The sequence below is a fragment of the Leptodactylus fuscus genome, chromosome 2 (assembly GCF_031893055.1).
Source record: "Leptodactylus fuscus isolate aLepFus1 chromosome 2, aLepFus1.hap2, whole genome shotgun sequence".
In the NCBI taxonomy this organism is placed as follows: Eukaryota; Metazoa; Chordata; class Amphibia; order Anura; family Leptodactylidae; genus Leptodactylus; species Leptodactylus fuscus.
The window spans coordinates 218,209,930-218,236,085 of record NC_134266.1 but is presented as its reverse complement, the minus strand read 5'-3'; the positions used below and the strand labels follow the sequence as shown (position 1 = coordinate 218,236,085).

At 44.1% G+C, this 26,156-nt stretch overlaps 1 protein-coding gene across 2 annotated transcripts; it reads right to left on the bottom strand.

The window, feature by feature from the left end:
- Positions 1 to 18,184: 18,184 nt before the first annotated feature.
- DNAJC22 (DnaJ heat shock protein family (Hsp40) member C22) lies at positions 18,185 to 25,802 on the bottom strand. 2 transcript variants are annotated; one of them, XM_075262850.1, is made up of 3 exons: positions 25,719 to 25,802; positions 24,851 to 25,575; positions 18,185 to 19,822 (listed from the first exon to the last, which is right to left on the bottom strand). In XM_075262850.1, exons 2-3 carry the CDS (start codon positions 25,562 to 25,564, stop codon positions 19,637 to 19,639), a joined length of 900 nt encoding a protein of 299 aa, XP_075118951.1. In that variant the 5' UTR covers positions 25,565 to 25,575; positions 25,719 to 25,802; the 3' UTR covers positions 18,185 to 19,636. The 2 variants fall into 2 exon arrangements, with proteins under 2 accessions (XP_075118951.1, XP_075118950.1); XM_075262849.1 differs by having other exon boundaries at positions 24,851 to 25,792.
- Between the last annotated feature and the right edge of the window lie 354 nt (positions 25,803 to 26,156).

Here is a 26,156-nt window from a genome sequence, read left to right as displayed (position 1 = left end):
AGAATGTTCTCTGGTCAGATGAGACAAAAGTAGAGCTTTTTGGGAAAAGGCATCAACATAGAGTTTACAGGGAAAAAAAAGAGGCCTTCAAAGAAAAGAACACGGTCCCTACAGTCAAACATGGTGGAGGTTCCCTGATGTTTTGGGGTTGCTTTGCTGCCTCTGGCACTGGACTGCCTGACCGTGTGCATGGCATTATGAAGTCTGAAGACTACCAACAAATTTTGCAGCATAATATAGGGCAAAGTGTGAGAAAGCTGGGTCTCCCTCAGAGGTCATGGGTCTTCCAGCAGGACAATGACCCAAAACACACTTCAAAAAGCACTAGAAAATGGTTTGAGAGAAAGCACTGGAGACTTCTAAAGTGGCCAGCAATGAGTCCAGACCTGAATCCCATAGAACACCTGTCAAGAGATCTCTTGATGGCAGTTTGGAGAAGGCCCCCTTCACATCTCAGGGACCTGGAGCAGTTTGCCAAAGAAGAATGGTCTAAAATTCCAGCAGAGCATTGTAAGAAACTCATTGCTGGTTACCGGAAGCGGTTGTTCGCAGTTATTTTGTCTAAAGGTTGTGCTACCAAGTATTAGGCTAAGGGTGCCAATACTTTTGTCCGGCCCATTTTTGGAGTTTTGTGTAAAATGATCAATGATTTGACTTTTTTTCATTCTCTTTTGTGTTTTTTCATTGCAAGCAAAATAAATGACAATATTAATACCAAAGAGTTTGTGCTTGCAATCATTTTCTGGAAGAACATGAGTATTATCTGACAGAAGTGCAGGGGTGCCAATACTTTTGGCCAACACTGTACCTCTGAGTTGTAAAGTGTAAAGTTGGCACTATATGCAGTAGTTAAAATTTGTTATTATTTTTACAATTCATGTAGAAACGAAAGACATACAAAATAATTATACAGGTATTTTTCCACGCTCCTCTCCCCTGAGGAACAAATAAGATCTTCAGTCTGTGAGTTGCACAAAGTTCCTGATTTTAATCAATAATTCTGCAGTGAAGACAAAGAATCATCTGAAATCGTCACTTTCTCCAGGCAGAACTCTCAGGAGACGCCGTAGTGCTTGATGAAACAAGAGGGTTGTTTCTACATAAGGATGACTTCTTGAGAAACTGCAGATAACATCCTGCTCTTTTTATCTGTTGCACTGCTGATATGTAAGCTCTGTGAAGAAGATGAGATATCCACAACTGCATTAAGACATTGACGCCAGAATTGATTGTTGTAATGTGACAAGTGTTCCCTTGAAAAGGAACATCAAAGGTTCATTCACAAGTGTATTAGCTCTTGGGTTTCAGCTGCTGAGGAAATTGAAGAATCTATTTTGTTCGGAAATAGCTCACTGTATAGCTCGTGAATGTATTATGTTGCCATTTTCTGTGCAATGGTTCAAGCATTTCATGAGCTCTGAACTAGAACTGTTTGGCCCTTTATTCACAAGTGTAAGGGCTATAACTCTTTATTTGTTGGGATAGCTCCTGAATTTTGCAGTGTTTATTCTTGTTAATAATTTTGTTTCTTTTCAGAATTTTTGGATTAATTGTATTAAAATAGTAACAAAAAAAATCTTCTTACATTGTAGCTATTTATATGGCAATAATATGTTATTATCCCGAAATAGAATTTTTATTAGTTGTTAGTTGTTGTCTGCCATCAATTTTGATATATTACATATCCAATTGATGCTTAGTTCACATCAGTGCTAGGTTTATGTTCTTCTGTTCCGTCACAGAACCAGAAGAACAGACAAATAAACCACAAAAATATCAGACGCCGACGGAGCTTGAAAGACCCTTTGACTATAAAGGGGTCTTTTGGATGTCTGTTCTGTTAAATTGCAGTTGCCAGGTGAAATAGTTGGGATTGCAGGACTTTTCTGTCTGGCAATTTTTAGTCGGATCTGCATAGGATTGACACCCAGTGCGGATATGAACTTAGCCTTAGGCCCAGTGCAGATATGAACTCACTGTGGATATGAACTCAGCCTTAGGCCCCTTGCAGACGAACGTGGCTGTGCTCCGTGTACTAACAATGTATTTCACAGATAGCACACTGACCAATTCATTTCTACGGGCCTTGTACACATAACATTGAATTACACGGTCACGTGTGTGGGCCGATAGTCTGTGCTGCAAAATATAGATTATGGGGATATTAGGGAGAGACCACCATGTAGGTGTGTGGAGTCTTATAAAGCCATTTTTGCTCCACTGTGGAGGATTATGGGAAGAATATGCAAATGTGTTTCCCAGCATGTTCTTCCCATAATCCCCTACATGGTGGTCTCTCCCTAAGGAGTGACAATATCCCCATAATCTGGTCGAGAAGTCTCTCACCTCTGCCAAGTGAGTTCTCCCTAGACTGTGCTGATGAGATCCAATCAGATCGAAACGGCGCCGTCTACAGTTGGGATGATACTGACTTTGCAAAATCCTGCATCATTGCAATTAAAGGCTTGTTGAAAAGTCAGGCATGATGTTCAAGGGAGCTGCTTCCAATAGAGGGCAGCATACAGAGACGGTGTTTCCCTATTTACATCCTGGGAAACACATTTGCATATTCTTCTGCAAAATATAGAACAGGTCCTATTCCTTTTCTATTTTGTGACCCTTTATTCTGTGGCTCCTATTCATTTAATGAAAGGGGTCGTGGAAACATTCACAGCTGGCCGAAAGCAGGTATTAGGGCATTAAAGTTTTCAATTAGGTGAGTGGTGTATGTTTTATGCTCTGCCCCCTTTACAGGTGAAATCAGACCTTTTGCAGTGACATGTGTCAGGGTCTGGGGTTGCTAGGTGGGGTGGCATAGACACAAAAGTCCAGTTTCTTTAGTCCAAAGCAAATATAGAGTTTATTGTCACTCAAAAAGGTTGTGCAGCAACAAAAGGAAACAATACAAAAATAAATGCCTGCCCAGCTAGGCTCTAACTAAACATAGAATAGGTTACCTCACCTAGAATAACAGAAATCCAAAAGCCAGTAGAATCATTCCGGACACAGCTCCAAAAAATATGACCTCTCTGTTTGCTTTGCAGCCAAACTCTGCCCCCAGTCTGCGGCTGGAGCTGACTTCTTAAGCCTCCTTGACGAGGAGACTCTCAACAGCTGAGTCGCTGCCGGAACATCCCCAAAGTGTGGACTGGGGGGGGGCGGTGGAATGACAGGTCCGACTACCAACCTACCTGCTATTCCTAAAAATCCAGCCCAGTAACCGGAACTTTGAAATAACACTCAGCAGACAGAATTATCTGCTGAGAAACGCTCTTTCTGGAGTTTTCTTATTTCACCCACCTGAGTAGTCTGGGTGAGATGTACACCCCCCTCCATTACCTGACCAGCCATTGGCTTACACATGACGTGGTGGTGGTGCTTCTGTCTCGTCTCCAGTGTCCACAGGAGATTTTTACAGCAAGCGACCTAACATATGGCTGTCCAGTTACTGTACTATTTATATACTGTACTTATGGCATGTGGCCTTTACAGGGGCTCTATCACTGGGAAAAGTCATTTTTATCTAAACACATCCTTGCATAGGCTTTAGAAATGCTACTTCACACCTACCTTTAGTATGTAGATTGCCTCAGTGGTTTCTGAATAAGTCTGTTTTTATTCATATGCTAATGAGCCTCCAGCCAGCTCAGGAAGTTCCCAGCAGCCTCCTCTCTTCTTTTATCTCCTATGTGTGTGAAGCAAACAGGAAGACGAGTCATCAGCAGCAGTCTCCCATAGAAAACAACAGGAGAGGAGTGCACGATGTATCGTGCAACAGTCTAATTAGCATATGAATAAAAACTGACTTATTCAGAAACCACTGAGGCAATCTACATACTAAAGGTAGGTGTGGAATAGCATTTCTAAAGCCTATGCAAGGATGTGTTTAGATAAAAATGACTTTTCCCAGTGATAGAGCCCCTTTAACCATTTTCTACAAATCTAATTCACATTTATGTAACATCTGAATGCTGAAGCAAAACACATTCTCAACTTAACTTTAGGAAACCCAACTGGAAAAAAGGGTTTCTTGCCTCATGAAGGAAGTCACTGTGACCGCTGTGCTGTTCTCACGTACTTAAAGGGAGTCTGTCACCAGAATTTGAGTATATCTACCCAACCCCACAGATAGGTTAGGGTCACCTAAACACTGTTTTCCTCTTGTATATTGGTACCTATGTTGCCAAGGGGCCATAGCACTGATGTAGCAGTTTGGGGCCTTCTAAGTTTTCCTGCTTTTCCTAAGTTTTTCAATGCAGTCCCTTCATTTTCAATTTGGACCCTTGTTACTTATAAAGTGATGGCATTGTTCAATGTGAGATGACCTCTCCAATAACTTGGAGAGGTCACAGGTCTAACCCAGTCATAGGTCTAAGATGGCATCTTTGCAAACCAAATGAAATTAATTAAAATTGGAAGAGCTGTCGACATTATGAGCTTGTCTAATGAATTTCACCCTGAATGGGACTGAGTAGCCTGTAATGTATGAGAAAACAATTACAAAAACAAACAACCTATTAGCTAAAAATTAGATTTTTGTGCGGCTCAGGTTCAAAAGTTGGGCTTGGCTCCTCCACTTAGTACAATCCTGTTGTTTTTTAATGGTACCCTTCCCTTTCCTTTCTTTACACGCGCTCCCATTGAAGTGAATGGGAAGTGTTTAGAAACGCTCGCGTGTACGGCTCGGAATGAGCCGAGCACTTACGCCGTATGAAGGGGCCCATAAGGTAGGTGTGGAATAGCCTTTCTAAAGCCTATGCAAGTATGTGCTTAGTTAAAAATGACTTTTCCCAATGATAGAGCCCCTTTAAAAACAGTATGTAAATTTATCAATGTTTTTATGCCAGTTGTCTGGTCCAAATATATTGAGAAAAGTAGGGATAAGAATGAGTGCCATTTGTATAAAATACCTGTTCCACTTTTTTCAACATACAAGTTAGGTAAAGTGGTAAAGCGTGTGAATTTGTGGTAAATCCGCTGGCAATTGCTTCATAAAGACATTATCAAAGATAGGTTTGAAAGAATGTATGAAAACTAAAGGCTCGTACACATGATTAATTATTGTGCCTAGATGCTGGAACGAGCATTTTTTTTAGTTTTTTTAGTCAAATCCAGAACTAAGTGTAAAAGGAACAAAAAGTATATGGGTGGTTTTACACATACAGTAGGTAGACATGTCTTTTACACCAGTTATCTGAAACCCAAAGAATGATAAAGACACACATTTTTGCACAAATTGAGTTTTTGCCCAAAACTTTGTAACTTTTTTTTACTGGTCCTCCAGCCCCACCAGATACCGAAACTGAGGCGCACCCTCCACCAATCTATGGAATATGAAGACTGATGTGTCTCAGAAAATTGCTGCAGGTTTGGTGACCGTTTGTCATGCAGTTTTCTGCGTTTGATCAATGTTTATTATGAAAGTGTTAAAACAAAGAACAATAAAAGAGTTATAGGCCAATTAGTTCCGTAAAAATAAGCAAGTAACAGCAGTAGCATGAGAAGGTGGGCACCAAGCTTAAACTATGAACAAGAGAAGCACATAATACATCAATACATCATAGGGTACCCAGGGCCGCACCTCTAATAAGGTGAGGTGACGCGGATGCCTCAGGAGGCACTTTCGGAGAGGGAGGCGATTTCACTATTTTATTTTTTACTTTTTTTTTTCTAAACTAGCCCAAGACAGGCCGCTTTGAAAACAGATCTGAGCAGCCCTGTCCTGGGCTAGCTTAAACCTCTGCGTCTCAGCACAGGTGGTGATAATAAGACATCATCACGCCTAGTGTGCTGAGATGCAGACATCTTATGCACGGCCAGGCTAAGAAGGCAGTAGCAGCGGCGGTGTGGGGCTCCATCAAGTGATCGCAAGGTAGGTAAGTAACATACTTTTTTGTTTTTGTTTAATAGACCGCTACCTGCTGGAGTATCTCCAACAGGTAGTGGCCTATTTACCTACCTCCTTGGGTCTGCTCATGGCCACTCCACCCTTTCCCTTCTGCTATAGGACGCGGGGGGAGGCCCCAAACAATTGCCGCTATTATTATACTCAGAGCCCCAGGAGAGGTGAAGAAACATAAAAAACTGTATTACTCACCTCTCCTGGATCCGATGTCATTCCTAGCAGGCTTTGGACCTATATGGTAATATCCCATACGTCACGTGGAACACGTGGCGTCTGGGACATTACCATAAAGACCCAAAGCCTGTACTAGTAATAGCAGATCCAGGAGAGAAAAGGTGAGTAACAGTGTTTATAATGTTTCTTCATCTCCCCTGGGGCTCCGATTATTATACTCCGGTGTCTGAAAAGACTCCAGAGTATAATAATGGTTCATGGGTGGGCTACTATGAGGCATTTTAGAGGTTGAGTGGGCAACTGTGTGGCATAGTAGAAGTTACAGGTACCACTGTGGCCCCTGCAACCTCTATTATGCCCCACAGTAGGCCCTGCAACCTCTATTATGCCCCAGAGTGGCTCATGGGTGCAAGTGATGTTTATAAAAGTGTTCATGCGTGGAAAAGTGAGGAGTCAAACATGTCTGTGTTGCAAACTTTACAGAGAGAAGTTACAGCTGGAAGAAGGTGTCATGGTGGTCCAAAGGGAAGAGACGGGAAATGTGAGAAATGAGTCAGAGACGTCTCCTATAAGTAAAAAAAAAAAAAAAAAAGGGTACCATCGGCATCAGTAAATACTAGAGATGAGCGAACACTAAAATGTTCGAGGTTCGAAATTCGATTCGAACAGCCGCTCACTGTTCGAGTGTTCGAATGGGTTTCGAACCCCATTATAGTCTATGGGGAACATAAACTCGTTAAGGGGGAAACCCAAATTCGTGTCTGGAGGGTCACCAAGTCCACTATGACACCCCAGGAAATGATACCAACACCCTGGAATGACACTGGGACAGCAGGGGAAGCATGTCTGGGGGCATAAAAGTCACTTTATTTCATGGAAATCCCTGTCAGTTTGCGATTTTCGCAAGCTAACTTTTCCCCATAGAAATGCATTGGCCAGTGCTGATTGGCCAGAGTACGGAACTCGACCAATCAGCGCTGGCTCTGCTGGAGGAGGCGGAGTCTAAGATAGCTCCACACCAGTCTCCATTCAGGTCCGACCTTAGACTCCGCCTCCTCCGGCAGAGCCAGTGCTGATTGGCCGAAGGCTGGCCAATGCATTCCTATGCGAATGCAGACTTAGCAGTGCTGAGTCAGTTTTGCTCAACTACACATCTGATGCACACTCGGCACTGCTACATCAGATGTAGCAATCTGATGTAGCAGAGCCGAGGGTGCACTAGAACCCCTGTGCAAACTCAGTTCACGCTAATAGAATGCATTGGCCAGCGCTGATTGGCCAATGCATTCTATTAGCCCGATGAAGTAGAGCTGAATGTGTGTGCTAAGCACACTCATTCAGCACTGCTTCATCACGCCAATACAATGCATTAGCCAGTGCTGATTGGCCAGAGTACGGAATTCGGCCAATCAGCGCTGGCCAATGCATTCTATTAGCCCGATGAAGTAGAGCTGAATGTGTGTGCTAAGCACACACATTCAGCACTGCTTCATCACGCCAATACAATGCATTAGCCAGTGCTGATTGGCCAGAGTACGGAATTCGGCCAATCAGCGCTGGCTCTGCTGGAGGAGGCGGAGTCTAAGGTCGGACCTGAATGGAGACTGGTGTGGAGCGATCTTAGACTCCGCCTCCTCCAGCAGAGCCAGCGCTGATTGGCCGAATTCCGTACTCTGGCCAATCAGCGCTGGCCAATGCATTCTATTAGCCCGATGAAGTAGAGCTGAATGTGTGTGCTAAGCACACACATTCAGCACTGCTTCATCACGCCAATACAATGCATTAGCCAGTGCTGATTGGCCAGAGTACGGAATTCGGCCAATCAGCGCTGGCTCTGCTGGAGGAGGCGGAGTCTAAGATAGCTCCACACCAGTCTCCATTCAGGTCCGACCTTAGACTCCGCCTCCTCCGGCAGAGCCAGCGCTGATTGGCCGAAGGCTGGCCAATGCATTCCTATGTGAATGCAGAGACTTAGCAGTGCTGAGTCAGTTTTGCTCAACTACACATCTGATGCACACTCGGCACTGCTACATCAGATGTAGCAATCTGATGTAGCAGAGCCGAGGGTGCACTAGAACCCCTGTGCAAACTCAGTTCACGCTAATAGAATGCATTGGCCAGCGCTGATTGGCCAATGCATTCTATTAGCCCGATGAAGTAGAGCTGAATGTGTGTGCTAAGCACACACATTCAGCACTGCTTCATCACGCCAATACAATGCATTAGCCAGTGCTGATTGGCCAGAGTACGGAATTCGGCCAATCAGCGCTGGCCAATGCATTCTATTAGCCCGATGAAGTAGAGCTGAATGTGTGTGCTAAGGACACACATTCAGCACTGCTTCATCACGCCAATACAATGCATTAGCCAGTGCTGATTGGCCAGAGTACGGAATTCGGCCAATCAGCGCTGGCCAATGCATTCTATTAGCCCGATGAAGTAGAGCTGAATGTGTGTGCTAAGGACACACATTCAGCACTGCTTCATCACGCCAATACAATGCATTAGCCAGTGCTGATTGGCCAGAGTACGGAATTCGGCCAATCAGCGCTGGCTCTGCTGGAGGAGGCGGAGTCTAAGGTCGGACCTGAATGGAGACTGGTGTGGAGCGATCTTAGACTCCGCCTCCTCCAGCAGAGCCAGCGCTGATTGGCCGAATTCCGTACTCTGGCCAATCAGCACTGGCTAATGCATTGTATTGGCGTGATGAAGCAGTGCTGAATGTGTGTGCTTAGCACACACATTCAGCTCTACTTCATCGGGCTAATAGAATGCATTGGCCAGCGCTGATTGGCCGAATTCCGTACTCTGGCCAATCAGTGCTGGCCAATGCATTCTATTAGCTTGATGAAGCAGAGTGTGCACAAGGGTTCAAGCGCACCCTCGGCTCTGATGTAGCAGAGCTGAGGCTGCACAAGGGTTCAAGCGCACCCTCGGCTCTGATGTAGGAGAGCCGAGGGTGCACTTGAACCCTTGTGCACCCTCAGCTCTGCTACATCAGAGCCGAGGGTGCGCTTGAACCCTTGTGCACACTCTGCTTCATCAAGCTAATAGAATGCATTGGCCAGCGCTGATTGGCCAATGTATTCTATTAGCCTGATGAAGTAGAGCTGAATGTGTGTGCTAAGCACACACATTCAGCTCTACTTCATCGGGCTAATAGAATGCATTGGCCAGCGCTGATTGGCCAGAGTACGGAACTCGACCAATCAGCGCTGGCTCTGCTGGAGGAGGCGGAGTCTAAGATCGCTCCACACCAGTCTCCATTCAGGTCCGACCTTAGACTCCGCCTCCTCCAGCAGAGCCAGCGCTGATTGGCCGAATTCCGTACTCTGGCCAATCAGCACTGGCTAATGCATTGTATTGGCGTGATGAAGCAGTGCTGAATGTGTGTGCTTAGCACACACATTCAGCTCTACTTCATCGGGCTAATAGAATGCATTGGCCAATCAGCGCTGGCCAATGCATTCTATTAGCGTGAACTGAGTTTGCACAGGGGTTCTAGTGCACCCTCGGCTCTGCTACATCAGATTGCTACATCTGATGTAGCAGTGCCGAGTGTGCATCAGATGTGTAGTTGAGCAAAACTGACTCAGCACTGCTAAGTCTCTGCATTCGCATAGGAATGCATTGGCCAGCCTTCGGCCAATCAGCGCTGGCTCTGCCGGAGGAGGCGGAGTCTAAGGTCGGACCTGAATGGAGACTGGTGTGGAGCGATCTTAGACTCCGCCTCCTCCAGCAGAGCCAGCGCTGATTGGTCGAGTTCCGTACTCTGGCTAATCAGCGCCGGCCAATGCATTCTATTAGCCCGATGAAGTAGAGCTGAATGTGTGTGCTTAGCACACACATTCAGCTCTACTTCATCAGGCTAATAGAATACATTGGCCAATCAGCGCTGGCCAATGCATTCTATTAGCTTGATGAAGCAGAGTGTGCACAAGGGTTCAAGCGCACCCTCGGCTCTGATGTAGCAGAGCTGAGGGTGCACAAGGGTTCAAGTGCACCCTCGGCTCTCCTACATCAGAGCCGAGGGTGCGCTTGAACCCTTGTGCAGCCTCGGCTCTGCTACATCAGAGCCGAGGGTGCACTTGAACCCTTGTGCACACTCTGCTTCATCAAGCTAATAGAATGCATTGGCCAGCACTGATTGGCCAGAGTACGGAATTCGGCCAATCAGCGCTGGCCAATGCATCCCTATGGGAAAAAGTTTATCTCACAAAAATCACAATTACACACCCGATAGAGCCCCAAAAAGTTATTTTTAATAACATTCCCCCCTAAATAAAGGTTATCCCTAGCTATCCCTGCCTGTACAGCTATCCCTGTCTCATAGTCACAAAGTTCACATTCTCATATGACCCGGATTTGAAATCCACTATTCGTCTAAAATGGAGGTCACCTGATTTCGGCAGCCAATGACTTTTTCCAATTTTTTTCAATGCCCCCGGTGTCGTAGTTCCTGTCCCACCTCCCCTGCGCTGTTATTGGTGCAAAAAAGGCGCCAGGGAAGGTGGGAGGGGAATCGAATTTTGGCGCACTTTACCACGTGGTGTTCGATTCGATTCGAACATGGCGAACACCCTGATATCCGATCGAACATGTGTTCGATAGAACACTGTTCGCTCATCTCTAGTAAATACCCATATACTGGAATGAAAAAAATAAAAAAGACTTATACTTATTGTTCCTGCTGTATCAACTTCTAAATTTGCTGACAAGAGTACATTTCATACTGCAGTGGTATTTTTCCAGAAAAATAAATGTTTGATACCAACCTAAAGTTTCATCATGCACATATTTGTCTGCTTTTATATTGTTTTCAAAAATACTTGTAAAATGTTGAATATAATATATTAGAAAGTTCATCTAATTAAACAAAATATGTTTCCTTCTCTGCTTATCAGCTTGAGTTAAATTTTTTACATAGGAATTTATAGAGAGGATGGGGGGAGAAGTGTCTATTGGAAAGGGCAAACATATAGCAGCAGTTTACTAAGCTTTACTACACTGTTATGGAGCTCTTTTAACACTGTAGATAAGACTTTACACTGCACAGAATAAGGCAGTAAATCAATTCACCTTCTCCTACTTCCCCGTCCCTCCCCTCTACACAGAGTTCTGTGAGACGGATTCCATATAAATAGTCTGAGCAGTGGTGTAAATAAGGTCTTGTGGGCCCCGATGTAAACTTTTCTCCAGGGCCCCCTATCCTCTCCCTAGAGCGAATTCTTGATAGTAACGGTTATGGGTGATGCAGTGATGAAAAAATATGGTGAGTGAGCAGGCAGCACCGCACCCGGCATGTAAACAATACTGGGAAGGTATAATATCCTCCACAGTGGCTCTTACACAGTATTATATTCTCCACAGTGGCCCTCATATAGTATTATATTCTCTGCAGTGGTACCCACACAGTATTATATACCCTACAGTGGCACTCACACAGTATTATATGCTCCACAATGGCCCCAACACAGTATTATATGCTCCGCAGTGGCCCCCACACAGTATTATGTACTCCGCAGTTGCACCCACATGGTATTATATACTCCGCAATGGCCTCCACACAGTATTATAGGCTCTGCAGTGGCCCCCACACAGTATTATATGCTCCCAAGAACCCCCCACCACAGAGTCGGTGCTATTATTATACTCTGGGGTCTCTTCAGACCTCAGAGTATAATAAATAGAGGTTCAGGAGAAGTGAATAAAAATAAAAAAACACTTATACTCACCTTACCTCACCTCTCCTGGGCATCTTTGGTCTGTCCGGCTGTCTTTTCCATCCTCCTTGGTCCTTTTCTCTTTTGCAGTTGAGGTTACATACCTCAGACGTCACTTCTGGGGCCTGTGATTGGACGTCAGCAGTCACATGGGACACGATGACGTCATTACACGTGGGGCCTGGCGTGCTTGACCTCAGTCACCAGCCGGAAGAACGCTGGAGAGGATGCTGAGCCCAGAACAGGTGAGTATATATATATTTTTTATTTTGTGTAACCTCTTCTGGGCTGGAATTTATTGGTAAAGGGCCTGGCCTGACCCCTTTCCATTAACAATAGGTATAGCGGTTAGGAAACCAGCCTTTCCCTGACCAGTATCATGATTGTCCTCAGACCTCACTGCCTGCGACTGCGATCATTACTCCACTGAGTCTGAGTGAAGTGAAGGAGAGCAGCCTAATAAATGGAGAAGGAAACATATTTCTTTAATAAGGTATATTACAAAGTTTCTTATATCGACCTTTAATATTCATTTATGAAACGTTGTTTTATAATTGGAGGTTCGCTTTGAGACCCTTTTACCAATTATTGGGAAGTGATCATTCCTAGAAACAGTTGTTCCAAATAACTGGATCATGTTAAGATATATAGAAAAACCGGGAACTGGCAGAGCGCTAAAGGCAGCAAAATCCGTAATAGACTTGAAAATTAAAAGTGACGATATGCAAGATTAAGATGAATTGGTTCTGTTTTATTGCTCCAAGGACATGAACAACAGCTTAAAACGGCTACGCGTTTCGACACCGGGCGGGTGTCTTCTTCAGGCCAAGCAGGAAGTGTCCAGCAACAGCCTTAGAACCACAGGAGAGGGGGGTCCGGAAATATGGATGTTAGACGGTTGTCTTTTTGTAGTAGTGGATGTAATTTGCGTGTGATACCTCTCAGCGTCTCCAGGTGGGGGTTATAAGTGACAACCAGGGGCACTCCGTTGTTCTCCTGTTTGGTATTGTATCTTAATAACTCCGATCTTGGTATCCTGGTGGCTCTGGTGATTTGGTTATCAATCGTTTTCTTTTGGTGACTGTATCTATCTACAGCAGACTGGCACCGCAATGGGGAGCAAAATGGCGCCACAGTACGCTAATCTCTTCATGGCCAAGCTGGAGAGTGACTTCCTCTCCACCTGCACCACCAGGCCTCTGGCCTACTACCGATTCATTGACGATATCCTAATCATTTGGACTGGGTCTGAACAACAGCTGAAAACCTTCCATGAACTATTCAACCAATTCCATCCCACCATCAACCTGACGCTCAATCACTCCTTCTCGGAAATAAACTTCCTAGACACAGTCATCAAGATACAGGACAACAAAATTGAGACATCACTGTATCGGAAGCCGATTGACCGACCAACCTACCTAGGATGGGACAGCTTTCATCCGAAACACATAAAGAACTCTATTGTATACAGCCAAGCCATCAGATACCATCGCATATGCTCTAACCCTGCAGACAGAGAAGAACACCTCGGAGTCCTCAGAGACACATTCTGGAGGCAGGGTTACCATCCAAGAACGATTGATAACCAAAACCCCTGGTTGTCACTTATAACCCCCACCTGGAGACGCTGAGAGGTATCACACGCAAATTACATCCACTACTACAAAAAGACAACCGTCTAACATCCATATTTCCGGACCCCCCTCTCCTGTGCTATAGACAGCCACCAAACCTCAGGAATATGATGGTCAGTAGCTCATTACCATCCCCAACCAACGCAGGAACATTTCCATGTGGAAATAAGAGGTGCAAAACCTGCCCCCACATACTGACCACTGACAGGATAGAGATACCAAACTCGAACAAGGAATATAACATTCCAGGTACCTTCACCTGTAGCACATCCAATGTAGTGTATTTAATTATGTGTACCAAATGCTCCACTGAAAATCTGTATGTTGGAGAGACCGGACAGCAGCTTAGACTGCGCATGAACTCACATCGCCATACTATTAAAGAACAAAGATCTGACCTTCCCGTGTCAAAACATTTTTGCAGGGGGGACCACAACATCACCAATGACATGAAAATTCTGATTTTGAGAGGGAATTTCAGATCTAAGAGAGAAAGGCGCATACATGAATATAAATTCATGACACTGTTTCAGACACTAGAGTGTGGGCTTAATGCATCACAGGGGTTCATGTCTTTTTACAGCAGCGTGTGATCTGATAAGGACCTGTAAGTGTTTACATTGTCTCCACCAATTACCACATTGTCTCTAGCAAATGTCTCCACCAATTGCTTACATTGTCTCACCAACTACTAACAACCCCCCCTCCCCTCCTGAAATCTAACACCCTTTGTGCCTGCTCTGTATATATATATGCATCCTTCAAAAATGTTTTTAAATTTGCTTTGACAAAGGAGCCTTTGCGCTTCGAAACGTTAGCCATTTGTCATCATTATGAGTTAGCCATTAAAAAGGTATCAACTACTGAAGATCACCAAGTTTTCGTGTTTTTTTATATTTCCAACCCACTGGCTAACACGGTACAACAACGAACATTTTCCTTTTACCATATTTTGTCAGTTTTGATTTTATTTTTGAAGTGTGTATGAATTATATATTTTATTGTATCTGTGATGTGTTGTCATTTTTTGTAATGTTTTTCATAGTTGGGAAAAAGCTCAGCCCAAAACGCGTTGTGCTTGGTACTCTAATAAAGTTGTTGAAGAAGTTTTGTGAATAATCGGGTCATGCATGCTCCACCCTACCCCTCTAAACCCGATTGGTCCAGGACCCTGAGGGACTCCTTGTTTTTGATGTTGACGCAACCTTAGCGTAAGGGGAATGTTGCTGCCACCTATTTTGGCCTAATACATGCTGTTATGGTGTTGTGACATATCACAACACCAGGAGGTAAGAGGACATTCGTCATATAATCCCAATCCATCATATTGTTTGTAATACTACACCATATCGGCGCTCGGTGTCTCTTCTTTTTGTACCTTTGCCTTACATTTCCTGTGTTCCATCTCAGAGCCATTTGGGTTCTAAAGATGGACCTTCCCTAGTAACAGGATGCCCAAGATTTCAAAGCGCAGGATCTAGACTACAGAGAATGGAGGTGATTACACCTACGGAGGAGGGCAACACAGGAGCACAAGCAAAGGAGGGAGTGTTACAAAGGTATGACGCAGGGTGGAGGGGTGTACAATGGCTTGGAGAACACCCAGGGTGCATGGAGAGGTTTGTTTGCATATTGTTATGTCAGTCCAGGTAGCTGCAACGGGGCTAAGGAATAGCAGTAGGGAATCTCGCCCTGCACTACTCCCACTAGCTATCCCGGTCCCTGCCTCACGGGTGTGGGTCGGCTGTACTCAGGCTAAGCCTGACCCCGACAGCTCCTCTCTCACTGATACCGTAGGCCTAGAGGGAAGTGGGAGAAGGAATGCCCTATAAGACCTCTAGGGACTGGAGACTAAAGGGGGTCACCCCTAACGAACAAGTGAAGCTGCTACTGACAGGGACTGACAAGGGTGTGCGCTGACTAACAACACAAGCAGCACACAGGAAAAATGTGGGAAAGGATTCCCCCAAACCAATATGGGAAGGAACCTTACACTAGGAAACAAACACAGGGAAACTGAGTAGAAATCAAAGGATAAGGCAATTCACTCACACAGTCAATTATACACAGAGGGAGGATTGGTGAACACAGAAGGGAAAACACACAAACCAACTCGTTCACCCAAACCTCCCAAAAAACCAACCACGGAACTTCCTCTATCCCAGAACACCACCTACTCCTCCTGCTAAGGCCTAGCTCTGTAAAAGCGACACTCAGAACAGAACCATGGGAGGCAGGGGTTTAAATACAGAGTAGAGACCACTCCTCCCAGGTGCAAATGGGAGGACAGACTAATCAACCAGGAAATAAAGCTACCTACCAGCAGTGCGCACGTGCAAGTCAGAAGGTGTGCACCAATACCCACGACAGGACATCCCCGCAGCGCCAGGATGCCACCCCAGACACTGCGCAGCCAAAAACTCCCCAGGTAAGAAAAATAGAAAGTAATGAACCTAAATACTCCTAACTAGAGATGAGCGAACACTAAAATGTTCGAGGTTCGAAATTCGATTCGAACAGCCGCTCACTGTTCGAGTGTTCGAATGGGTTTCGAACCCCATTATAGTCTATGGGGAACATAAACTCGTTAAGGGGGAAACCCAAATTCGTGTCTGGAGGGTCACCAAGTCCACTATGACACCCCAGGAAATGATGCCAACACCCTGGAATGACACTGGGACAGCAGGGGAAGCATGTCTGGGGGCATAAAAGTCACTTTATTTCATGGAAATCCCTGTCAGTTTGCGATTTTCGCAAGCTAACTTTTCCCCATAGAAATGCATTGGCCAGTGCTGATTGGCCAGAGTACGGAACTCGACCAATCAGCGCTGGCTCTGCTGGAGGAGGCGGAGTCTAAGATCGCTCCACACCAGTCTCCATTCAGGTCCGACCTTAGACTCCGCCTCCTCCGGCAGAGCCAGCGCTGATTGGCCGAAGGCTGGCCAATGCATTCCTATGCGAATGCAGAGACTTAGCAGTGCTGAGTCAGTTTTGCTCAACTACACATCTGATGCACACTCGGCACTGCTACATCAGATGTAGCAATCTGATGTAGCAGAGCCGAGGGTGCACTAGAACCCCTGTGCAAACTCAGTTCACGCTAATAGAATGCATTGGCCAGCGCTGATTGGCCAATGCATTCTATTAGCCCGATGAAGTAGAGCTGAATGTGTGTGTTAAGCACACACATTCAGCACTGCTTCATCACGCCAATACAATGCATTAGCCAGTGCTGATTGGCCAAAGTACGGAATTCGGCCAATCAGCGCTGGCTCTGCTGGAGGAGGCGGAGTCTAAGGTCGGACCTGAATGGAGACTGGTGTGGAGCGATCTTAGACTCCGCCTCCTCCAGCAGAGCCAGCGCTGATTGGCCGAATTCCGTACTCTGGCCAATCAGCGCTGGCCAATGCATTCTATTAGCTTGATGAAGCAGAGTGTGCACAAGGGTTCAAGCGCACCCTCGGCTCTGATGTAGCAGAGCCGAGGGTGCACAAGGGTTCAAGTGCACCCTCGGCTCTCCTACATCAGAGCCGAGGGTGCGCTTGAACCCTTGTGCAGCCTCAGCTCTGCTACATCAGAGCCGAGGGTGCGCTTGAACCCTTGTGCACACTCTGCTTCATCAAGCTAATAGAATGCATTGGCCAGCACTGATTGGCCAGAGTACGGAATTCGGCCAATCAGCGCTGGCCAATGCATCCCTATGGGAAAAAGTTTATCTCACAAAAATCACAATTACACACCCGATAGAGCCCCAAAAAGTTATTTTTAATAACATTCCCCCCTAAATAAAGGTTATCCCTAGCTATCCCTGCCTGTACAGCTATCCCTGTCTCATAGTCACAAAGTTCACATTCTCATATGACCCGGATTTGAAATCCACTATTCGTCTAAAATGGAGGTCACCTGATTTCGGCAGCCAATGACTTTTTCCAATTTTTTTCAATGCCCCCAGTGTCGTAGTTCCTGTCCCACCTCCCCTGCGCTGTTATTGGTGCAAAAAAGGCGCCAGGGAAGGTGGGAGGGGAATCGAATTTTGGCGCACTTTACCACGCGGTGTTCGATTCGATTCGAACATGGCGAACACCCTGATATCCGATCGAACATGTGTTCGATAGAACACTGTTCGCTCATCTCTACTCCTAACACATATTGGTTTTACTGATATATATATATAATCTAGTAGCAGCTCCCGAATAGCCTTTTTTAAAGGTTATTCAGGCATATCACTATCTAAAATGATGATTTCCAAATGATAGAGCCCCTTTAATGATAGATCAGTTTATATGCTATCCATAGCAGTCAGTGGAGTGAGGAGAGTGTGGCATGGGTCTGGCTTAGCTAGTAGTTATGTCTAAAACATACAAAATATGAAATGCAAAACAAAAAGTTCTGTCTTTAATTAAGAAGTCCAAGTTCACACATAGGTTTAGAGTTCAGAAGGCAGATCCAGCAGTGTGGAACTTGTAACTCAGGCTCAACATAGCTGAATTTTCAATTAGCTGAATTCAAGTAATCAGAAACTGGCAAAGACTGGCCCAGGAATAAACATGAGTTCTGGGTCGGACAGGCAGTAAACAGAGAAGCTGAAGCTGTGTCATTTGTGAATGAGTCGGCTATGTATACCTGCTCTTTCCATTATACAATGGGAGCTGGATCTTTTTTTTTTTTACATGTCCCACTCTGCAGCCCTGTAACCTCACTCTTGTATCCTTAGAATGCAAGGACACTGGGTACAGATGCCAAGGTTCTACATTTGGGATTTGGGGTTACAATGTTCAAGTATATATACAGTCAAAGGACCAGATTATATGGGGAAAACAGTGGAAACTGTGACACAAGGAATATTATATGACCTGGGCATAAGTGTCAGCAGGCTCATATTTAGGAGTCTGAGTAAAGCCATAGATTATGGGGTACAGAATACAGCTATAGAGTGAGAAAGAGGCAGAGAGACACAGAAATATGCTGCTGAAGACTCCTGTGAGTGTTTTAGTCTGGATTTACTTCTACACTGCTGATAACTGCTGTATAATGTCCTCCTTACTGCCACTGCTTCTCTGTGTGGTGACAAAGGTACAGGAGCAGGACCACCTTTTCTATGTGTACAATTGATGGGAGGGGGAAACTGGTAAAAAAAAAAAGTAGAATGCAAGTCATATGGTCAGAATTGGTTCTATTTCTCAAGTCTACGAAAACAGAAACATCATCTGGATACATTGTACCATTCTTTATCATTTTATACTTGGATATTTTCATCTCTGTCAAGTTAGCCAATGATCTTTTGAATAGCTGTCTGCTCCAAAATGGTTGTCTCTATTCCTATGACATCCATATTCTTAATATGATCCCGAAATCTTTAGTGATTTTCCCTATAAACCTGTCCATTAAGACTGTTTCAGTCCTTCGAGGAGGTAGAGGAGATTTAGCCATGAACATATAACAAATCTTTAAGTGGATCCATCTTCATATTGTTCAAGGGCAGTATAGTGTAGAGAAACACTTGGCGGAATATCCCCCATTCTTTATTGTTTGTATTACTTGTATATTTGGCTTTCATCTCTGTCAAATTAGCTGACGGTGTGGTTAACAGCTGTCTTTTCCAAATGGGCGACTATGCCATCCATATTCCTAATAGGATCCCTAAATCTTTAGTGATTCTCCTTATAACGTTAACAATGGTTCAGTCTTTTGAGGAGGTAGAGGAGATTTAACCATGAACATTTTGGATACCTATCTGATCTATCTGTCTTGTGTCTGTCATTGATTTATTATGCCCTCATTAAAGGAAGACTATTGTAAAGAAAAGATGTTCGGGGAAATTGAGAGAGGACAGCACAATAGAGCTATGACAATAGATGTGTTGCAGAGCACTGCTGTACAATAGAAATAATGAAGGGGCCTATGTACCTTCGTTCTCTGAATTGGCAGAAGTCAGAGAGTTCAGACTCCTGCCGATTACAATGTTATACTGTTATAGATATATCTCGAAACATTAAATTATGGGAAATTTATTTTGTGGACTGTTTGCCTAGATATATAAAGTTATTTAATTGATTTATACATCGAAAGTTACAAGTTGTCTGTATTCGCCTATGGCTCAGATACTTATAGGACACACTGCCATCCACTAACTTGACTATGGCTGGAGTATCAGTATTTTCTATATCAGGTCTGAACAGATACACAGTATTATTATCTTATTGTCCACGATTCTTCACTTTCCAAAGATGAGTGAGAGTCTCATAAGCTGCCTGTATCTCAATGAAATGCCTTTCAGCCTCTATAGGTCGATGTCTGTTGTGATCTGGGTGCCACAACTTCACAAGGTCTCGATAATGGCGATTTATTTCTTCTATGGTGGCATCAGAACTTACTCCTAAAATCTGAAGCAAAAAACACAAAAAAAAAAAAAAATTATGTTAATGATCTAGAAATAAAATTTTAAAGGTTGAATTGATATTAATAATATATACATGTTACATATAGTTTATATACTGTATGTTGTATCAGTGTTCTACAACGGCTCTCTGCTCCAAATTATTCATTGGAGAGTCCCAGCATTGGAAATGTCTTGCCAGTATGTGGAGTATTGAACTGGCAGTTCTGGTCCATGATCATAGACACCTTGTTTACTGTGGTGTATAAAACCCAATTTACTTGCATTTGAATGTATCATAAAATTGGAAGCACGTACAAATGATCAGTTTATGGGTGCTATGGGTGCTATTTTTGGATCCTTTGTCCTGCCAGGTACATGATGCCTTAGCGTAAATAGTTCATCTTCCAGCATATGGTCATAGCAGACGGTACTAGTTGTAGCTGTACACACATGATCATCATAAACACACTCCAAACTAAGCATGTAATTGTACATAGCTGGGACATTCCTGTAAATGTTACAAGTCACATAATAAGACTTTGTTTTATGTCAATATACCATATATACTCGAGTATAAGCCGAATTTTACAGCCCAGTTTTTGTGCTGAAAAAGCTGCCCTCAGCTTATACTCGAGTCAGCAAAAAAAAATAAATATATTTTTTTTTGGAGGGTGAGGGGGTCTATGACCAGCCATAATATCAATGTATAGAATCTCCCATAAAATAGTTCAAAGAGGGTGAGGGGGGTCTATGACCAACCATAATATCAATGTATAGAATCTCCCATAAAATAGTGCAAAAAAAAAATAAAAGTTCTTAATTCCTCCTTTCCCTAGAATATATACAAAAGTAGAAAATGACTGTGAAACACATACTCATTAGGTATCCCTGTGTCTGAAAGGGCCCGGTCTACTGAATATAGGGTATCTGCAGTGCTCCTGTTCCGTCGGGAAGGGGTTAATAGGAGCACTGCAGATACCCTATATTCAGCCAGACTGAGTTCCAAGTGGGGGAAGAAAAACAGTCCTCAAGCTCAGAGAAGGGGCAGACAGACAACCAAAACACCCCCTCCCCTTCCCCAGCAACTACTGCTCCCAAAAACTCCGACCATTTTAATTTTTGAAATTTTCCAGTAGCTGCTGCATCCCCCCCCCCCAGGCTTATACTCGAGTCAATAAGTTTTCCAGTTTTTTGTGGTAAAATTAGGGACATGGTACATCGCCATGAGTAAGGGACGGATGTCCTGAAACGCGTAGGCTGGTTGATTCTTTTCAAAACATGCGTTTATCTATGGAATCTACCATGTAAGTGCTATATTCTTTCTACATCTGGTACTATTTTTTAATGTTTTTGAAATAAATACTATGTTTTAAAAATACCTTTTTTGTGCTGAAGATTTTTTGTTTTTCTGGTTACAATATTGCCCTAGCCGGGGGTATATCTTTCGCGCACATAAAGGTTTAGCCGACTCTTTTCATTGTGGGTGAGCTGTGAACCTTTCACATTTTTTCTAGTGTAAAATTAGGGAGGTCGGCTTATATTCGGGTCGGCTTATACTCGAGTATATACGGTACTCTTTATTTTTAAATAACAGTGAACAAAATATGGAATTTATTTTCCAGTAGGGCAAGCCTTAGATGACTGTGACCTGTGTAAGATCACAGCGGGATTTTACTCTAACGCAGTCAATGGGGCATTGCTTTCGCTACAGATTGGCTTTCATTGTTATGGGGCGTTCACACATCGGCAGTCAATTTTAAAACCCATTCATTGAATGGGTTGTTAAAGCAAAACGCCAGTGTCCGTATGCAGCCCCTCCGTGGTGAAGCTGTTTTTTTGGATGGACACAAAGTCCTGCAGGTCCAACTTTGTGTCCGTGCAAAAAAAAACCAAACGGTTTAATTGCAGAGAGGCCGCATACGGACACCGGTGGTTTGTTAAAAACCCATTCAATGAATAGGTTTTAAAACTGACTAAAGATAAGCCATCCCCTATCCAGTTTCTCCGGGGATTAGGACGGAAACACAGTGGATGGACATGAGCACAAGTGTAAACGCCCCCTTACCTGACTCTCCAGAGAGAACTACCACTAACAATTGGGAAGTGTTGTATCATCTGACCAGATTGTGCATTACAGATATTCTCAGTCAATATACTGTATATACCAATACACATGCATATTCTTATATACTATATATACACATACATTCACATATATATGTATATACAGTATATGTATGTAAATATATACACATACATAGGTAAGTATATTGGGCATGGATGAAAATCTGCTAAGAGGTGCAGTGGGAGAATGCTGGGAGGGGCTGCCTGGAAAAGTTCTGACACTCCCAAAACCATGAACTAGACACAAGGAAGTATAACATGAGCCTAATATATGAGGAATGGCAAAAATGGTTTAAACACACATAAACATCAAACATAAAGTTATGTTCATTCATTCATTCAGTTAACAAACATTAAGAAGAACCTGCAATGTATTCACACCACGCTTGTTCTCACAGCGCTTTAGTGCAGTGGTTCTGGCCCATGGGGCCCCGGCCTTAAGGACGACCCGCTCCATAAGACATGCAGGAGGTTAGGCAAGGGGAGGGGGAGGTAGGCTACTTATCTTCCCCATCTTCATAGCAGCGCTGGTGCTGCTGTTGATCGTGGTGGCGGAAGTGGTGGGCGGGGCTTAGCGAGGCTGCCGGCAGTTGCCAGGGAGCTTCACTTTGTGGGCATTGCTGCCAGCTGAATGCTGTGCACTGTGTTCCATGTGCACAGGAAAGCTGGCTGCTGCCTCTGCTGTGATACTGGCTGCTGTGAGATGAGCTGGGAGAGCCAACTCCCCGCAGTATATGCACAGCGGGCATCTCCCAGCTCATCCTACAGCAGGGACAGTGGATACAACCTACGGTATCACAGCAGAGGCAGCAGCCGGCTTTCCTGTGCACACAGAACATCACGCACAGTGTTCAGCAGGCTGCAATGGTTTTTGGGGGATGACTTATTTTTGGGGGGTGTCTTATATTAGGCAATTAAACAGAAAACTCCCCCATGCCTTATTTTTGGGGGATGACCTATTTTCGGGGAAATATGGTATGTTGAGAACCCAAGGAGGCATTCTACCAGTGATGTGCAGCCTCTCCTCTATGACTGTGATATAGCTGTCAATCACTGATAGGACCGCCTCCTTAACTTCTCAGTATAGAAGGAGCAGAGATTTCAATGGATAAATGACAGATATATACTCTAAATTTTACAAATCTATACATCAACCTGCTCAGCTCTTCCTGCTCTATAACATGCTGCCTGCAGAACAGAACAGAATTTTCCATGTGACACTAATAGGACATTATATTCTGTGGGGGTACTAAGGAGGCATCATCATGGTATGTTCCACAGAGAAAGGCATTATTATTGTATGGGGACACAAAGGAATTGGGTAAAGCCAAAGGCTGTATGGGGTTAGCTTGAGGTCAGGGGTGTGACTTAACACATGCAAATGTGCCACGGCATGCACAGTTCACTGCAACTTTTTTCCTACTTCTTCTGTTCTCAAAATTGGGAGGTATACACACAGGGAACCCACAGCAGCTTTCAGCTAGTCACCCCAGAAACATGAAAAGTTTTCAGTATTGATTAGGGTTGAGCCGATCTTGAGATTTCATCATCATTTTTAAAATCTGATTTCCGATTTCATTTTCCATCTGAACTCGATCTCGATCTCAATTCCTATCCTAATGCAAATCAATGGGATTTTTTAATGATCGAAGATTGGATTTTAAAAACGATCCTATTCACTACACAGCATGGAGTCCAAAAATTGAAAGCTTCAATTTTTGAACTCCATGCTTTGTAGTGATTAAAAAAATCCCCAAGCTACTTAGTCCCCTTCACTTACCTGCACAGAAGCGATGCCGCTCTCCGTTGTTCTTGCTCTTCTTCCCTCTCATTCACAGGCCTGTACGCCCCGGCCTCCCAGGCTAGTGTTACTGATGCTGGGAGTAGGCGGGGCTTGTTTTGGCTTAGGAGAGTGTGGTCAGATACAGGGCGTCTCACATCTCCCCTCCCAGTACCCGCCAACACTCTCCTAAGCCACAAGCCCCACCTTCTCTCAGCATCTCTAACACTAGCCTGGGAGGTGGAGTCACGCACGGTGCTCTGAAGGCCTGTGAATGAAAGAGAAGAGGAGCGGCACCGGCAGTGATTCTGTGCAGGTAAGTTCAGCGATCGGGATCAGAATTCCGTTCCCAATCTTTTTTAGGCGGGATCGGAACCCGATTGCGACTGCGAAATTTGCTTGATCGCCGATCGGATCCGATCTTTTCCGATCCTGATCGCTCAACCCTAGTACTGATATCTCCAATAGGTACATGTCAGATGTATATGTAACTATGTTCGGTGGCATAACTAAAGTTTTGTGGGCCGCAGTGCAATCTTTTGGCCGGAGCCCCCTACCACATCCCTACAGTGAATTCTTGATAGTGACGGTTACAGGTGCTAAGGAGTTTGATCAATCTTAGTGTGGTTAGGGTAATCTGTGGGTCTCTTTGGCTTATGGAAACTGCAATCTCAATACTGATGCCAGTGCTTATGGGCCCTTAAGGCTCCTGGGCCCCCTCAAGTTACGCCCTGACTATGTTTAGTATACATTGTGTTAAGTTCAGATATAGTTGTCTTTAATGGCCGTAGATTGGCAAACATTTACAGTTTACAGCAATGGGCAACGCTGAGATGAATCGTGAGAAAAATGATTAAAATTGTCTTTATCTGTCAACAGAAATAAATAATGATAGATATGTATCTTCACCCCTTCGCCATCAGCCTGTCCGTTAAAAGGATGGCACCTTTTGTCCAAACAGACTTGGACTACACCTATGTTTGTCATCCTGCGACTTGGGGCCATACTACAATATTGCGCAGCATATATGCCAGATACACATAGCATTTACAGACATTCATACTATAAATAACAATACATTTTCAGTAGGTAATAGTAAAATAGAAGCAGAATATATTATTTTCTTACCTTGTAGGCCATCTCTTCCTTTTCATTCTGGAAACTGGCCACAAACTCATAGATTTTCTCCCATTCTTTGAAGTAATGATCATGGAAACCTCCCCCTGTAAAAATCCCCCAGACTCTGTATGGCAGCAAGAGAATTCTTTCCACGACTGCGCTCAGACTGGGGAAAAAGCTCAGCCAGTCAAGCAAGGATCCAATGCATCCAGCCACATAGCTGACAGTGCGGCTTGTATTGACAAGTGCACTATACGACAATGGGCCAGTAAAAGCCAGGTAGGCCAGTCCAATGCGGTAAAGACGTAAACTGAGATTTTCATCTTTATGCTGCTGCCGTCGATATTGTCGGTGTTGTTGAGAGGTGATGCTTGCAACCAGACTGATTGGGATCATGGAGACAGCACGGCCGTAAAATATTGGAGATGTCAGAAAGGCTGCTACTAGTGTGTTCTTCAGGTTAGACGTTTGCTCTCCTACAGTTGCCACAAGATGAACTCCCAAACCAACAGCCAGTGGCAGAGCAATCACATAATAACTGGTAAGGGAAGACAGCCCAATAGCTGCCACTAGACCGAAATAAATGCCAGTAGTAACCTGTGCCATGAAACGAATAGAGCTTACCGGTGGTTCGCCTTCTTTTATTTTGCTTGCTTTTTTACTTTGTTTATTTACTTGGGATACAAGTCCTGGAATCTTCCAAAAGTCCCACATCCATCCCATTCCGAAACCTCCTAAAGTAAGCATCAGAAGCAAGGCATGACTGTCCCGGCCCAAGTATATATGGTGTAATCCAAGTGGACCACCTATGGCCCAAAGGCCAAAAGCTACTATAAGTCGTTTCCCCATTTCAGAAAAGTAAAAGTCACCAAATTACCTGCGGAGAACACATTCTGTTGAACATGCTGCTAGTGCAGAAATGTTGAAGTTGATCATCCACATGGGAGGATTTGCAGTGTCTCACACTGAACTGAATGTACTTAGACTTTGCTCTTGTCAGCACCAACTGCATTATCTCAGGCAGCATTGTACCAAAGGTCACAGACGTAACTTGGTATAAGTAGCTCCTCCCCATACAATTTAGAAAAGTCATTACAAAGAGCAAAAAAAGAATCAATTCTGCCAAGTACAGCCTGTTATAAATGATGAAATGTGCTTTTTAACCTGAGACACACCTTCATCTACCTATAAAGCTAATAAATAATTTAGTAATGCATAATTGCTTACCGATAGTGATACTATAGCATGCATACACACATTTGGGAATCATTTCTAAATAGAATCTGTACAAAGTAAAGGGGTAACATAAACAGCA